This window comes from Pseudophryne corroboree, chromosome 2 (genome assembly GCF_028390025.1).
Source record: "Pseudophryne corroboree isolate aPseCor3 chromosome 2, aPseCor3.hap2, whole genome shotgun sequence".
NCBI lineage: Eukaryota > Metazoa > Chordata > Amphibia > Anura > Myobatrachidae > Pseudophryne > Pseudophryne corroboree.
Window position 1 is genome coordinate 587,971,529 of NC_086445.1, and position 14,292 is coordinate 587,985,820.

Consider the following 14,292-nt stretch of genomic DNA (forward strand, 5'->3'; position numbering starts at 1 on the left):
TTATCTTACTCAGAGAAACATTAAAAAAGTTAGCCTGTTTGTACTGTAGCGGCAACATAATGTCACCATAAAATCATGCCTGAAGAATAATCCAATAGAACAGAGCTGTCCACGTTTTACATGAACAGAGATGAATTTGTTACAGCTCCATGCAAGCAGGCAACACTTTCCAAACTTTTAGTTATACAATATACAGTCCTGCAGTCGGTAGCACCTTCTAATCAATTAGATACCATGTTAACTATTACCGTATATACTCGAGTATAAGTCGACCCGAATATAAGCCGAGGCACCTAATTCTACCACAAAAACCTGGGAAAACTTATTGACTCGAGTATAAGCCTAGGGTGGGAAATGCAGCTCTAGCCGTACACAGCCCTCAACGCCAGATATGCCCCCACAGTGCCAGATATGCCCTCATACTGCCAGATATGCCCCACAGTGCCTGATGTGCCAGATATGCCCTCATGCTGCCAAATATGCCCCACAGTGCCAGATGTGCCAGATATGCCCTCATGCTGCCAGATATGCCCTCATGCTGCCAGATATGCCCCTCATGCTGCCAGATATGCCCCACAGTGCCAGATATGCCCCTCATGCTGCCAGATATGCCCCTCATGCTGCCAGATATGCCCCTCATGCTGCCACATATGCCCCTCATGCTGCCACATATGCCTCTCATGCTGCCACATATGCCCCTCATGCTGCCACATGCCCCTCATGCTGCCACATATGCCCCCTCCCCCAGTGCCTGTTACTTACCCCTCCGTCGATCCCGCGCTGTCTTCTGAAGGAGGGACACGGAGCGCACAACGCGCGCCTCTCCTGTGTCCCTCCTGCATCTCCGGCGGCCGTGGCAGGTCTATTAAAGGAAGTGCCGGTTCGTGATCAGAGGTCACGAACGGGTACTTCCTTTAATAGACCCGCCGCTGCCGCCGGAGATGCAGGAGGGACACAGGAGAGGCGCGCGCTGTGCGCTCCGTGTCCCTCCTTCACACTGCTCTGCCTGTCACACTGCACTGCCACTGACTCGAGTATAAGCCGAGGTGGCTTTTTCAGCACAAAAAAAAGTGCTGAAAAAGTCGGCTTATACTCGAGTATATACGGTATTCTGAAATAGGTTAAGTAGGACCGTAGCCAATGTATAACCTATTTTTAACTGTTAGTCCTCATCTTTAACAGATAGTATAGAAGCCAATGTTGAAAGTGCAGAAGTTCATGTGGAAAGAGGGGCTGAGCAATTACAAAGGGCAGCATATTACCAGGTAAGACCTTCTTTCACCCGCAGTTAAGATTCTAAGGAGGAATTCAATTAGCGGAATTGCCACACTGCACTTAGTAAATTAGCAGGGTTTACACCGCACGCAAGTCCCCAGAGTCGGACTGAACCTAAAGTCAGAGTAAAAAGACAGTCCGTTGTGTTTAGGAAAAAACACACTGATTCCGTGCGTGATTCCTGATTTTTCATTGCTGGAAAAAGCTGTGTTATTGACTAACCTTTCCCCGCTCTGCGTGGATTTTTGCTGGCATTTAGTCACCGGGTAAACCTTGCGGCTAATTGAATACCCACCCTAAGGGGCAAATTTAGTGACATAGCCTGTGTTATGTATTTATCTGTCTGGTACGGTAGGCTGATTTTGCTAGCAGCTTACAGTTGGGTGTACGATCAGCCTTCTGTGAGGTAGTGTCAAGCTGTTGTGTTGGCATTTGCTGTTAATTGAATCTGCCCCTGAAGGTATAGCTTTGTACACTTAATGAAGCGCTTGTATACGGTGAATTAGATTCACCACCCTCAAACAGTTTTGCACAGCATGAGGTGCTTTTTGTTTATTTTATTATTATTTTTTTGTACACATACAGATGCACAGTGAATTCAAAAATCAATCCTCACAATTTTCTCAATAGATGCAAGATGGATGAGAGGGATAGATAGAAAGGCCTCCTCATCCAAAACGTCGTCCTCCCCGTCTGCCGACACGTCGTCCTCCTCAGACATGAAATCCTCCTTCTACACATTCTTCACGTCGTCGTCCTCAGACACATCTTTCCCCTCCTCAGACATGGCCTCCTCCCCCTCCGATGACATGTCTGCCTGCCTTCTCCCCCTCCGACGACACATACCCCACACCGATGAGGCGTCCACCTCTACCCCACACCGATGAGGCGTCCACCTCTACCCCACACCGATGAGGCGTCCGCCTCTACCCCACACCGATGAGGCGTCCGCCTCTACCCCACACTGATGTGGCGTCCGCCTCTACCCCACACCGATGTGGCGTCCGCCTCTACCCCACACCGATGAGGCGTCCGCCTCTACCCCACACCGATGAGGCGTCCGCCTCTACCCCACACCGATGAGGCGTCCGCCTCTACCCCACACCGATGAGGCGTCCGCCTCTACACCACTCCGATGAGGCGTCCGCCTCTACCTCACTCCGATGAGGCGTCCGCCTCTACCCCACTCCGATGAGGCGTCCGCCTCTACCCCACTCCGATGAGGCGTCCGCCTCTACCCCACTCCGATGAGGCGTCCGCCTCTACCCCACTCCGATGAGGCGTCCGCCTCTACCCCACTCCGATGAGGCGTCCGCCTCTACCCCACTCCGATGAGGCGTCCGCCTCTACCCCACTCCGATGAGGCGTCCGCCTCTACCCCACTCCGATGAGGCGTCCGCCTTCGATAGCACATCCACCTCCTTCCCAAAGGGAGGACATGTCCTTTTCCAGCTCACCCTCCTCCCCCAACATGTCCACTTTTTCGGACACGTCCCCCTCCCCCCATGGGCAACATGCCCGACTCTTAAATCCCCCTCCTTCCATCCCCCCATGGGCGACAAGTCCACCTCCCCCCCCCTCCGATGCCACGTCCTTTTCTGGCGCATCCTCCTCACCCAACACGTCCTCCTTTTCTGACACGTCCCCCTCCCGACGACACATCCTCTTCCTTTCCCATTCGCCGACATTTCCCCCTCCGGGCAACACATCCGCCTCCTCCCCCTCCGGGCGACACACACACTCACAAGCAAGCACATACACAAGCGCGTACGCACGCACATGCGCGCACACACACACACACACACACACACACACACACACACACACGAACTTCAACCTTACATGTTTATACATACCAAGCAGGGGCTTAGAGAGCAGGTGGGCGGCACTATGAGGATGGAGGGAGCTGCTGTGGTCGAGCATGTGCAGCCAGCAGATCCACCCAGACTTTCTCTGTACTACGGAGTTCTCTGATACTGCAGCTTCCCGATTGCGGATTTTATTTAGACTGAGACACAGCTGTCTCCGTCTCTAAAATGAAATGTTCGGCTCAGGGGAGGTTTACAGGTACATAACGGGGTTTGCACGATAATTGTAACCAGCAACAGCAGATATAAGTATAGGAGAAAATGGGGAAATCTGCCTGTACCCCCTAAAAAGTCAAACTATTACAGGATAACAGTATAGAAGTCTATAAGTGGCCATAATAAAACTATTTGATGATAATAAATTGGGTCAAATGGCTGTCATTTAAAAAAAAAAAAAAATGTGGAAAAATGTTAGCTATTTTCTGCTGCGGGGTACACTGGGCTCCACAGGGAATGACATTGGGGTGTAGAGTAGGATCTTGATCTGAGGCACCAACAGGCTCAAAGCTTTGACGTTCTTCCCAGAATGCATAGCGCCGCCTCCTCTATAACCCCACCTCCGTGCACAGGAGCTCAGTTTTGTAGTTGGTGCCATGCAGTAAGCAGGCATACAACAGGGGAGCTGCTCCAGCAGCCCTGAGAAGCTTTTAAAGAAAAATGAAGACTTCAAGGGCTGCAGCAGAGACACTGACTGTGTTAGATGTCAGTCAGACATCTCCTGCTGCAGCCCCATCACCTCCCCCAGCAGCGCTGTATACTCCTGTGCCCTGGTTGCCGGGTACTTACAGCGGAGGCTCCGGCTTTCTTCCAGTTAGTCACACACACGGCCGCTGTTCTCCTGGATCGCGTGGCTGCACTCAGGGAGGAGGTAAGTGGGTCCCCCCAACGGGAACCGCTGTAAATCGTGATCCCACGCAGCCAGTGGGAGGTGGGCCGCGCGCGCTGGCATAGACACTGTGGTAGTACAGGGACCCCACTAGACCACCAGGGCAAGGGCACAGGTCAGTTTTCTCTCATAAACCGTTTATATAAGCCCACAGTACCCGGTGGTGAAGTCCTGTAGCCCCTTCCCCAGCCCCAGGGCGCCATTTAGAGTAAATGTTCCCGCCCTGGAGCTGCATATCTCTCTCTCTCCCTCACTCCCTGTCAGTATTTGGGCGCCATTAGCACAAGCTGAGCTGATCCTGGGACTGTTTGGACAAATCCTCCTCTGTAAAGCTGCTTGCATGTCAGCGGTGTGCATTTTACAGGACACTTAAGTATTCTACATGTCTGCTGACAGTGTTAGTTAAGAAAGAGTGCATTTAGTCAGGGTTATATAGTACAAGTACCCTGTGATAAACATCCAGTCTTTACTGTGCATTGTTATTTCTATTGAGTGTATAGCTATACATAGTACTACTCTGTATTGCTAGTCCAGTGCAGTTTTATTGCATGTCATAATTTCTGCATTGTACAATGTGACTATGTGTGTGTGCATATAGCTGCTGTGTGACCTCCATTTCGTGTATCTCACTCAGATTGCTATCCCTATATTCTATAACCTGAGGGGGCTAAGTGCATCAGGTTTATCATTTAATATAGGTAGTTCACAGGATATACTCTGTGTGTATTTTTCTCTGTGATTTTTAGTCACGATATACCTCTTGAATTCCCTGTTTGTGCTGATACACTGCACAGGGGGTTCTTGTCAGGTATTGTGCTGCTGATATTGAACTGTGTTGCCTTGCACTGAGCTTTCGGATATGTCGGCTACAAAGGACAATGGTGCTGGGGCTGATCCCATATTGCGTGGTGGTGAAGCTGCAGACACATTTGAGGAAAACATAGCAGCTGAGGGTTCAGGTTCTGGGGGATCCTTACCCCCAAGTGGGACTGTAGCAACAGGGGTTCAAAATGACCCACCTTGGGCTACCTTCTCCATGATTTTGAATACGCTGGTAACTAGACTATCGCCCCCTATGGGACCTCCTGTGCTGGTGCAACCGCTTATGGTCCCCGCTGTTAACCTGCCATGGGCAGATCAACTGTCTGCTCAGTTACAGCAATTGAACCAATCACTGACTTCTCAGAAGTCTAACCCTCGCCCGCCTAAGACCAAGGGGTCCTCTAAGCAGGCCATTACTTCCTCACAGTCCACCAACGCCCCAGACTCCTCGTCTGATGAGGATGGCGTTTATACTGACCCCACAGATTCTGATCCTGACGCTTCTGATGGGGAATCTGTTTCACAGGTGGATGTTCCTAACTTGTTGGAGGCTATCAGGACCATTCTTCAAATTACTGATGACCCGGAGCCTGATGCTGCCCTTAAGAAACCGGACAGGTTTAAACGTCAGAAAGTGGTTAAACAAGTTTGACCTCAATCTGACCATTTCGTTGACATTCGTCAGGAGTCCCGGGAAAATACAGGAAAAAAATTCACGCCTCACATGAAGATGCTGGCTCGCTACCCCCTCGCAGCGTAGCTAAGTAAAAATTGGGAAACACCCCCGCAAGTGGATTCGCAAGTGGCGCGGCTGGTGGTATCCTCAGCTCTGCCGGCAACTACTGTCACGTCTCTCTGAAAGAACCGACGGATAAGCGTGTGGAGGGTTGTTTAAAGGCAATTTACACCCTAACTGGTGCTGCGCATAGGACCACCATTGCAGCGACATGGGCTGCAGAGGCTGTTGAAGCATGGGCTCAGGAGCTGGAGGCGGAGTTCCCTTCCAACGCTTCTGATCATGCTAGACAATGTCTGTCTTATATTGTCACAGCTTCTCATTACATTAAGGAAGCGGCTTCTGATGCCGGTATTCTGGCGGCCAAGGCTTCTACTATGTCCATTTTGGCTCGCCGGATTCTCTGGTTACGGTCCTGGTCTGTGGATCTGGGCTCTAAAAAAAAAACCCTGGAGGTACTCCCTTTTAAGGGAGATATTTTTTGGAGAAGACCTCAACAAGATAGTAGCTGACTTAGCTTCTGCTAAAACAACATGTCTACCTTGTACTGCTCCTTCGGTGCCGAAGGCGAAGAGTACTCCATTTCGATCCTTTCATCCTTCAGGAAAAGCAAAAGGTCAGGCGTACACGAAACAGGTTCGCACTTCCAAACCCAATAAGCCCAAACGGGCCTGGGCTGCCCGTCAGCCTGCTTCCAAAACTGACAAGCCTGCCGCATGACGGGGCGGGCCTCCCTCTGGGGGATCCCAGGGTGGGGGGCCGACTTCTAGGGTATACCCAGGAATGGTTGAGGACCACTTCCGATGCCTGGGCACGGGAAGTCCTCACTCAAGGTTACGACGTATCCTTCAAGAATCGTCCCCCTCATCGATTTTGCCTGACAGATGTCCCTTCGGATCAGGTGAAAGCAAAAACTCTTAATTCGGTGGAACAGTCACTCCTGGACACAGGAGTGGTAGTACAGGTGCCTCTGGCTCAGAGAGGCAAGGAGTACTATTCACCGCTGTTCCTAGTCCCGAAACCGAATGGGTCATCCCGGCCCATTCTCAACCTCAAGTCATTGAACAAATTTGTGAGGGTCTCCAAGTTTCATATGGAAGCTCTATTGTTCTGGCCTTGGAACCTGGGGATTATATGGTCTCCCTGGACATACAGGATGCTTACCTGCATATTCCCATTGCAGTGTCGCATCAGCAGTACCTGAGGTTTGTGGTTGGCAACCTCCATTACCAATTTTGTGCATTACCTTTTGGTTTGACCACGGCTCTGCGAGTCTTCACCAAGGTAATGACTGCTGTATTCCGCCGTCAAGGGGTCAGGATCCTCCCGTACCTAGACGACTTGTTGATCCAGGCAAATTCCCCAGAAATTCTCCTACGCCATCTGGATCTTACTATCCAGTTTCTGCAAGCCCACGGGTGGCTCATCAACTGGAAGAAATCTTCCCTGGTCCCTGCTCAGAGCATGGTGCACCTGGGGGCGTTGTTTGACACTCAAAACCAACGGTTGTTCTTGTCTCAGGAGAAAGTCCTGAAGCTTCAAGACAGGATTTGATGCTTCCTGTCTCGTCCGCAAGTGTCGATACATTCGGCAATGCAAGTGCTAGGTCTCATGGTGTCGGCTTTCGACATGGTACGCTCCATTCCATTCCCGCCCTCTGCAGAAGCTGATTCTTGCCAAGTGGGACGGCCTGCCTCACCGGATCAGTTCTCAAATTATCTCCTTGTCTCCAGAGGTCCATCTGTCACTGAGCTGGTGGCTTCAGGACCAACAATTTGAGCAGGGGTCTTCCCTTCTGGATCTCCAACTGGGTCCTTCTGACGACGGATGCCAGTCTGAGAGGTTGGGGTGCAGTGTTGGAGCAACACTCCCTTCAGGGTCGGTGGACCGAGGAGGAGTCTCTCCTCCAGATAAACATTCTGGAATTGCGGGCGGTGTTCAACTCATTGAACTTGGCCCAGCATTTAATACAGAACAGACCTGTTCCAGTACAGTCGGACAACGCCTCCACGGTGGCGTACATCAGTCAACAAGGCGGTGCTCGAAGCCGCATGGCATTGAGGGAAGTATCTCGGAATCTTCAGTGGGCGGAACGCCATCTGCCTGCCATATCGGCAGTGTTCATTCCGGGGGTCCTAAACTGGGAAGCGGACTTTCTCAGTCGTCAGGACGTACACGCCGGTGAGTGGAGCCTCCATCCAGAAGTGTTTCACTCCTCGTGGACAAGTGGGGCTTTCCAGATGTGGACCTGATGGCGTCTCGACACAATCACAAGGTTCTGGTCTTAGGAGCAAGGACAAGGGATCCTCAAGCAGAGTTTGTGGATGCACTGGCAATTCCATGGAACTTTCGGCTGCCATACGTGTTCCCTTCGGTGTCACTTCTGCCCAGAGTAATAAGGAAGTTCAAGCAAGAAGGAGGAATCCTACTTCTGATCACTCCAGCGTGGCCCAGACTGCATTGGTTTTCAGACCTTCAGGGTTTTTCGATAGGGCGTCCCCTTCTACTTCCGCAGCGCTCAGATCTCCTCGTTCAGGGCCCCTGTGTATATACGGATTTAGCCCGATTGGCTTTGACGGCGTGCCTCTTGAAGCTTCCTTCTTGAGGGCCAAAGGATTTTCTGAGGCGATCTTTCAAATCATGTTGAAGGCCCGGAAACCGGCTTCTGCTCGGATTTACCATAGGGTCTGAAATTCTTACTTTGCTTGGTGCGCATCTAACAATTATGACGCTTTCAAGTTTAGTACGGCCAAACTTTTGGCCTTTCTACAACAGGTCCTGGACTTGGGCCTTCGTCTGGCCTCCATCAAGGTTCGTATTTCTGCCTTGTCGGTTTGGTTCCAGAGAAAAATTGCGACCTTACCTGATGTGCATACGTTCACTCAGGGTGTGTTGCGGATTCAACCTCCTTATGTCCCGCCTGTGGCTCCTTGGGACCTGTCGGGTGTTTTGGAGGCGTTGCAAGGGTCTCCGTTTGAGCCTCTTGAATCTGCAAACCTTAAGTGGCTTTCTCTTAAGGTATTGTTTCTGCTGGCTATTGCCTCTGCTAGATGGGTGTCTGATTTGGGTGCCTTGTCTTGCAGGTCACCTTACCTGATTTTTCACCATGATCGGGCGGTTCTTAGAACACGTCCCGGGTATTTACCGAAGGTGGTGTCGTCTTTCCACCTTAATCGGGAGATCGTGGTTCCAGCCTTTGCCTCTCCTGACTTGTCTTCCAAAGAGAGTTATTTTGATGTGGTACAGGCTCTCTGTATCTACTTGAAGAGAACTGCCTCCATCAGGAAGTCGGACTCTCTCTTTGTTCTGTTTGGTTTTCACAAATGTGGCTGGCCTTTTCACAAGCAGACTCTGGCCAGATGGATTAGAATGGTGATTGCACATGCTTATGTACAGGTTGGCCTTCTAGCTCCTGCTACCATAAAGGCCCATTCTACTCAGTCGGTTGGACCTTCTTGGGCGGCCCGCCGTGGTGCAACCCTTGAACAATTGTGCAAGGCGGCTACGTGGTCCTCAGTGAACACGTTCAGAAGGTTCTGTGCCTTCGATACTTCCGCCTCCCAGGATGCTTCCTTTGGACGCCGGGTTCTAGTGCGTCCCCTCCCATAAGGAACTGCTTTAGGACATCCCCAATGTCATTCCCTGTGGAACCCAGTGTACCCCGCAGCAGAAAACAAGATTTATGGTAAGAACTTACTGTTGTTAAATCTCTTTCTGCGAGGTACACTGGGCTCCACAGGGCGCCCACCCTGACGCACTTAGCTTCTTTGGGTTGGTATGGCATTAGCCGCTGACACTTTCTCCTGTCGTGAGAATGTGGTGGATGTGGCTACTAACAGCTGCCGTCTCTCTTGCCTGCTACTGCATTGGACTGGTTAACAAAAACTGAGCTCCTGTGCACGGAGGCGGGGTTATAGAGGAGGCGGCGCTATGCATTCTGGGAAGAAGGTCAAAGCTTTGAGCCTGTTGGTGCCTCGGATCAAGATCCTACACTACACCCCAATGTCATGCCCTGTGGAGCCCAGTGTAGCTCGCAGAAAGAGATTTAACAACGGTAAGTTCTTACTATAAATCTCGTTTTTTTCCCCGCAATATAAGTGCGGTCATTAATTTGGGGGTAAATAAAAAAGGGTATAAGTATATATTTTAGCCATTTTTAGGTGACTTTAAAAAAAAAAAGGTGGAAACAGACCGATTACTCCCATCTGTAAGCCTAAAAACACTTGTCCCACTCATAAAGCACCCCAATATACCTATCCTATACCTTGTACCACAATTTCCATCACTGCATTTTTGACCCCCAAAATGACATGCATACTTACCGACATTCTGGCTGCCCCATGCGGGAGGGGGCAGCCAGGTCGGTCAAACGGGGGCGTGGCCTCGTCATGGGTGGGCGTTACGGGAGCGTGAATGTGCAATCACGTCATCATGCCCCCCCTCACCTTGCTATTCAATGATCATTTACCAGCACTAAATTGCAGGGGGTGGGACTGTGGGGGTGATGAGGTGGCTCCGGGAGACTTGCCTGCCCTTCCGTGGGCTGGGAGTGCCACCCAATATTCTGGAGCCTTCCAACCGATCCAGGAGAGTAGGTAAGTATGCATTATTGACCAATTAAAAAGAATTAAAAACTTCTAAGTGGCAAAGTTTCTCAGGGGTTCTGAACCAAATCCTAACTTTTTTACCTTAAAATAGGGATTTTGTACTACTTATCCCGTGGCTAAGAGATGGTGAAGAGAAATCCGTGATAAACCCTATGGAGAGTTATCGCCGATTAACGTTTTGCCCCTAATAGGATACCTACTTATAGCAAATGTGATAATTTAGCGCAAAATCGCCATATCACAGCAAATTAGATACCCCCCTATATTTGTAAAATGTTGCTGTGTCTATGTAATATAAACCAACAATCTGTTTTTCTTTCCCCTCTCAGAAAAAGTCACGGAAGAAGATTTGCATCCTAATCCTTGTCCTTACCTTTGTAGCAGTATTCCTGGGTATAATTATATGGTTGATAGTCAAATGAGCCATACTCTCAACATGCCTTGCTGCAGGAGGGTCCCGGTCTCCTCCCACCTTTCTGTATATATTGAGTTCCTGCTGTGCAAAAATTTCCATCAACAGTAAATGTGAAAGAAATGTATTCTGAGAAGACACAGAAAAGGGATGTAAACAAGAATCTGCATTCAAAATCTACAGCTCTGGTGCAGCAGAGAGAATAATACATTCTAGATATTTATCTATGCAGCTGACTTAATAATGGTCCATTAGAGACTTCAGGATAATCGCTATTTTGTTAAATTTTACCTTCTTATATCACATTAACATTCAGGTCTTTTGACACACTACACTGGTTAGGACCGTTCTGATGCTTTCTTTCTTGGTGGTGTAGACCAGGTTTACAGCACACTGCTCACCTAATAACCAAGGTTAAATTAACAAATCATCCCTTGGAGTTTACGTTGTGTCTGCAGTCCTAAAAAAAAACATATACTCCCTGTATATAAAACTCAGTGCTTACATCTTTTTTTTTTTTTTTGTGTGTGACTTTTTTTTGTAGAAACAAAAATATTCATATGTTAGTAAAATAACAATTGCATAATATTTTCTACTGACTGGACAATAGTGATTCATTATTCTGAAGATGCGTGTGCCCTGTGTATACGTATTATGTGCTTTTCTTGTATATATTTTTTCTCATTTATATTTCAACTTGTTGATGGGCCATTGAGAGGAGTAGTAAAATGTCAATAAGTGTTCAAATATAAAATGATTAAACAAGGACATTTATGTTGTGTCTTCATTTAGTTTGGTTTGCTGACGTAACTGCAGGCTAAATGTATGTCTTTGACAATCGGATAGCTGCAGAAAGTTTTATTTGATTGTTAATATAATATGATGTACAGTATATATACTGTAACTGCAAAACGGAATAGAAAAGTAAATCAAACTGACCAAGGGGCACATGTAGCAGTAAGGAGGTTTTATTCACCGTTCTTAATTCGCTGATTTTATATTTAATATGTCTGTCTTACATTTAAGGGGCATCATAAGGACAACTCTCAGGAAAATGGCAATATCTGGAAACCCAAAAAAGTGTCCTTAAACATTTCTCTCCAATTTTTATAAAGTTTAAATCTCAGGATTCAGAATGTTTGAAGACCAAAAAAGCAAAAATGGAGATCATTGCTTTTTTTTTTTTTGGGTGGTGGTGTTACACCCAGCAGGACATGATCATAACATACACTACTTGCTGAATTTAGCAGGGTTTCCAATATATTTAATACTCCTGTACTTGTGGCCTGGCCAGCTATTCAATTCTCCATCTCACTAGGGAGGAGTATTGCCACACACGTGAACTTTTTGAAACAGGTAGGTTTTTTATTGTGTAGAGTTTAAAGATTTCGTTTACAACTAAAGGGTCAATTCAATTACCCGCAAAAGGTGTGTTCTGTCCTTGCAGTGGCATCTCCAGCACCTCAACTCACGCTCCTCCCAGATTTGGCTCACGCGTTTTTTATCAGCCCCATGGGGCTGCAAGCAAAAGTCTGCGAGTCCGGAGTTACTAGAAGTGCGGCAGATAGCCGGGCTTACTTGCAAGTATGAGAGGATCGCATGTAATTGAATCAACCCCTATGTGTTGACCCAAATTTTTTTTAAGAACAAATACAATGTCAGTACAAATTGTTAACAACAGCCCTCTTATAAAGCCCAGACACAGAGCTCCCAACACACTGCATGTGGATTCCTGCTGTAATTTCTGGCTGCAGTCATTACCACTTCTGAACCATCATGGTAACGGCTAAACAAACAGGATACAAACAATGCAGGACATTGAATTAGGCCCTATATGGAGCAGAGTTGATTGCAGCAGCAAGTTTGTTAGCAGTTGGGCAAAACCATGGTGGTCATTCCAAGTTGATCGCCCGCTAGCTAGTTTTAGCAGCCGTGCAAACGCTATGCTGCCGCCCACTGGGGAGTGTATTTTAGCTTAACAGAAGTACGAACGCATGTGCAGCCAAGCTCTGCAAAAACAGTTTGTGCAGTTTCAGAGTAGCTCTGAACCTACTCAGCGCTTGCGATCACTTCAGCCTATTCGTGTCCGGATTTGACGTCACACACCCGCCCAGCCATGCCTGCATTTTTTCAGACACGCCTGCGTTTTTGCAAACAGTCCCTGAAAACGGTCAGTTGACACCCAGAAACGCCCCCTTCCTGTCAATCTTCTTGCGGCCGTCAGTGCGACTGAAAACTTCGCTAGAACCTGTGCAAAACAACGGGCTTTGTACCCGTATGACGCGCGTGAGCATTGCAGTGCATGCGCAGAAAAGCCGTTTTTTTAGCCTGATCGCTGTGCTGCGAACAACGGCAGCTGGCGATCAACTTGGAATGACCCCCCCCATGTGCACTGCAGGGGGGGCAGATATAACATGTGCAGAGAGAGTTAGATTTGGGTGGGGTGTGTTCAAAATCAAATCTAAATTGCAGTGTAAAAATAAAGCAGCCAGTATTTACCCTGCACAGAAACAATATAACGCACCCAAATCTAACTCTCCCTGCAAATGTTATATCTGCCACGCCTGCAGTGCACATGTTTTTGCCCAACTGCTAACAAATTTGCTGCTGTGATCAACTCTGAATTACCCCCATAGTGATACAGAATAACACGTGGCATTTCAGCAGGACTGGAGCGGACGCTGAGTAGCACTAGACTTGTACAAAACAGAAAGGGAGGCTACTTACTATTTAAAGGAAAAAAAGAACCTATGTAAGATTGCTGCTTTATGTATAAGACTGTTACTTCGCAGAGGTTTGTGAAATACAATGCAGCTCTCCTGCCCAGTGTTAAATGCATAGCCTATTCTAGTAACCAATACATAATAGAGAGCATTCTTATAAATAATATACAGATAGTATTATAGGGGCAGATTTAGTCAGGCACAGGGTTTGCCCCACAGCTCATTGAATGCACTGCCCAATTCCGTTAGCTGCGGGAACAGCTAACCCCCTTGCAACCACATAAACTGTAAAAAAACAATCTGCGTTAAAACGCAGACACTGCATTTTAACGTGCTGGAAAACACATTCCAGCACTTTGCGTGGAATATATGGGTTAGTGCACGTTAAAGCCGGAGCTATTCTCCCCCACCCCTTCCAGTGTTTTCACTTGTACAATGCAACCGGAGAAGTTTGGATGCAATAAAATTAAGATTGCTACCCATATCTGCCTACTCTCTGGGAATGTCTTGAGGAGTATGTCACCCTCCCATATCTCGCCCACTTCCTTGTAAATTGTGTGGGGTGGTTTACAAGGAAGTGGGTGGGATGTGGATACCCACGAGTGGGAAGAGGCCCTTTGGGTAGGCATTCTGACTGCCGAGATTTTGATCACTCGGGGTTCTGGTGTCGGCATGGTGACAGCTGGGAACCTGAGTGCCGGTCATATGACCACATCCCCTTTATACTGGCTCTGCCTCCTCTCCATGATCCCATGATTTGTAACATTGTACCATGGGTGGTGAGATTAATTATGCATCGTGCCCCGCCTTACCCCCCCTTCATCTCCAAAGTGACTAACTTCACCCATGCATGTGCTCTACCGGATGTGAAAAATAAAACTTGGGTAAAACTTTTGAAGTACGCTTCAAGCTTGGGTAATCGCCACCGCTGTGTTTCTGCCCAAAGGTCTGTCCCAGAAAGCT

At 48.3% G+C, this 14,292-nt stretch overlaps 1 protein-coding gene across 1 annotated transcript in view; it reads left to right on the top strand.

The window, feature by feature from the left end:
* STX12 (syntaxin 12) overlaps window positions 1-11,374 on the top strand; it is a 28,714-nt gene extending 17,340 nt beyond the window's left edge. Inside the window, exons 8-9 of the mRNA XM_063954547.1 lie at window positions 1,183-1,265; window positions 10,524-11,374. Coding sequence (XP_063810617.1) covers window positions 1,183-1,265; window positions 10,524-10,616 — 176 coding nt within the window. The 3' untranslated portion in view covers window positions 10,617-11,374. The remainder of the gene's footprint in view (window positions 1-1,182; window positions 1,266-10,523) is intronic.
* The last annotated feature ends 2,918 nt before the right edge of the window (window positions 11,375-14,292 follow it).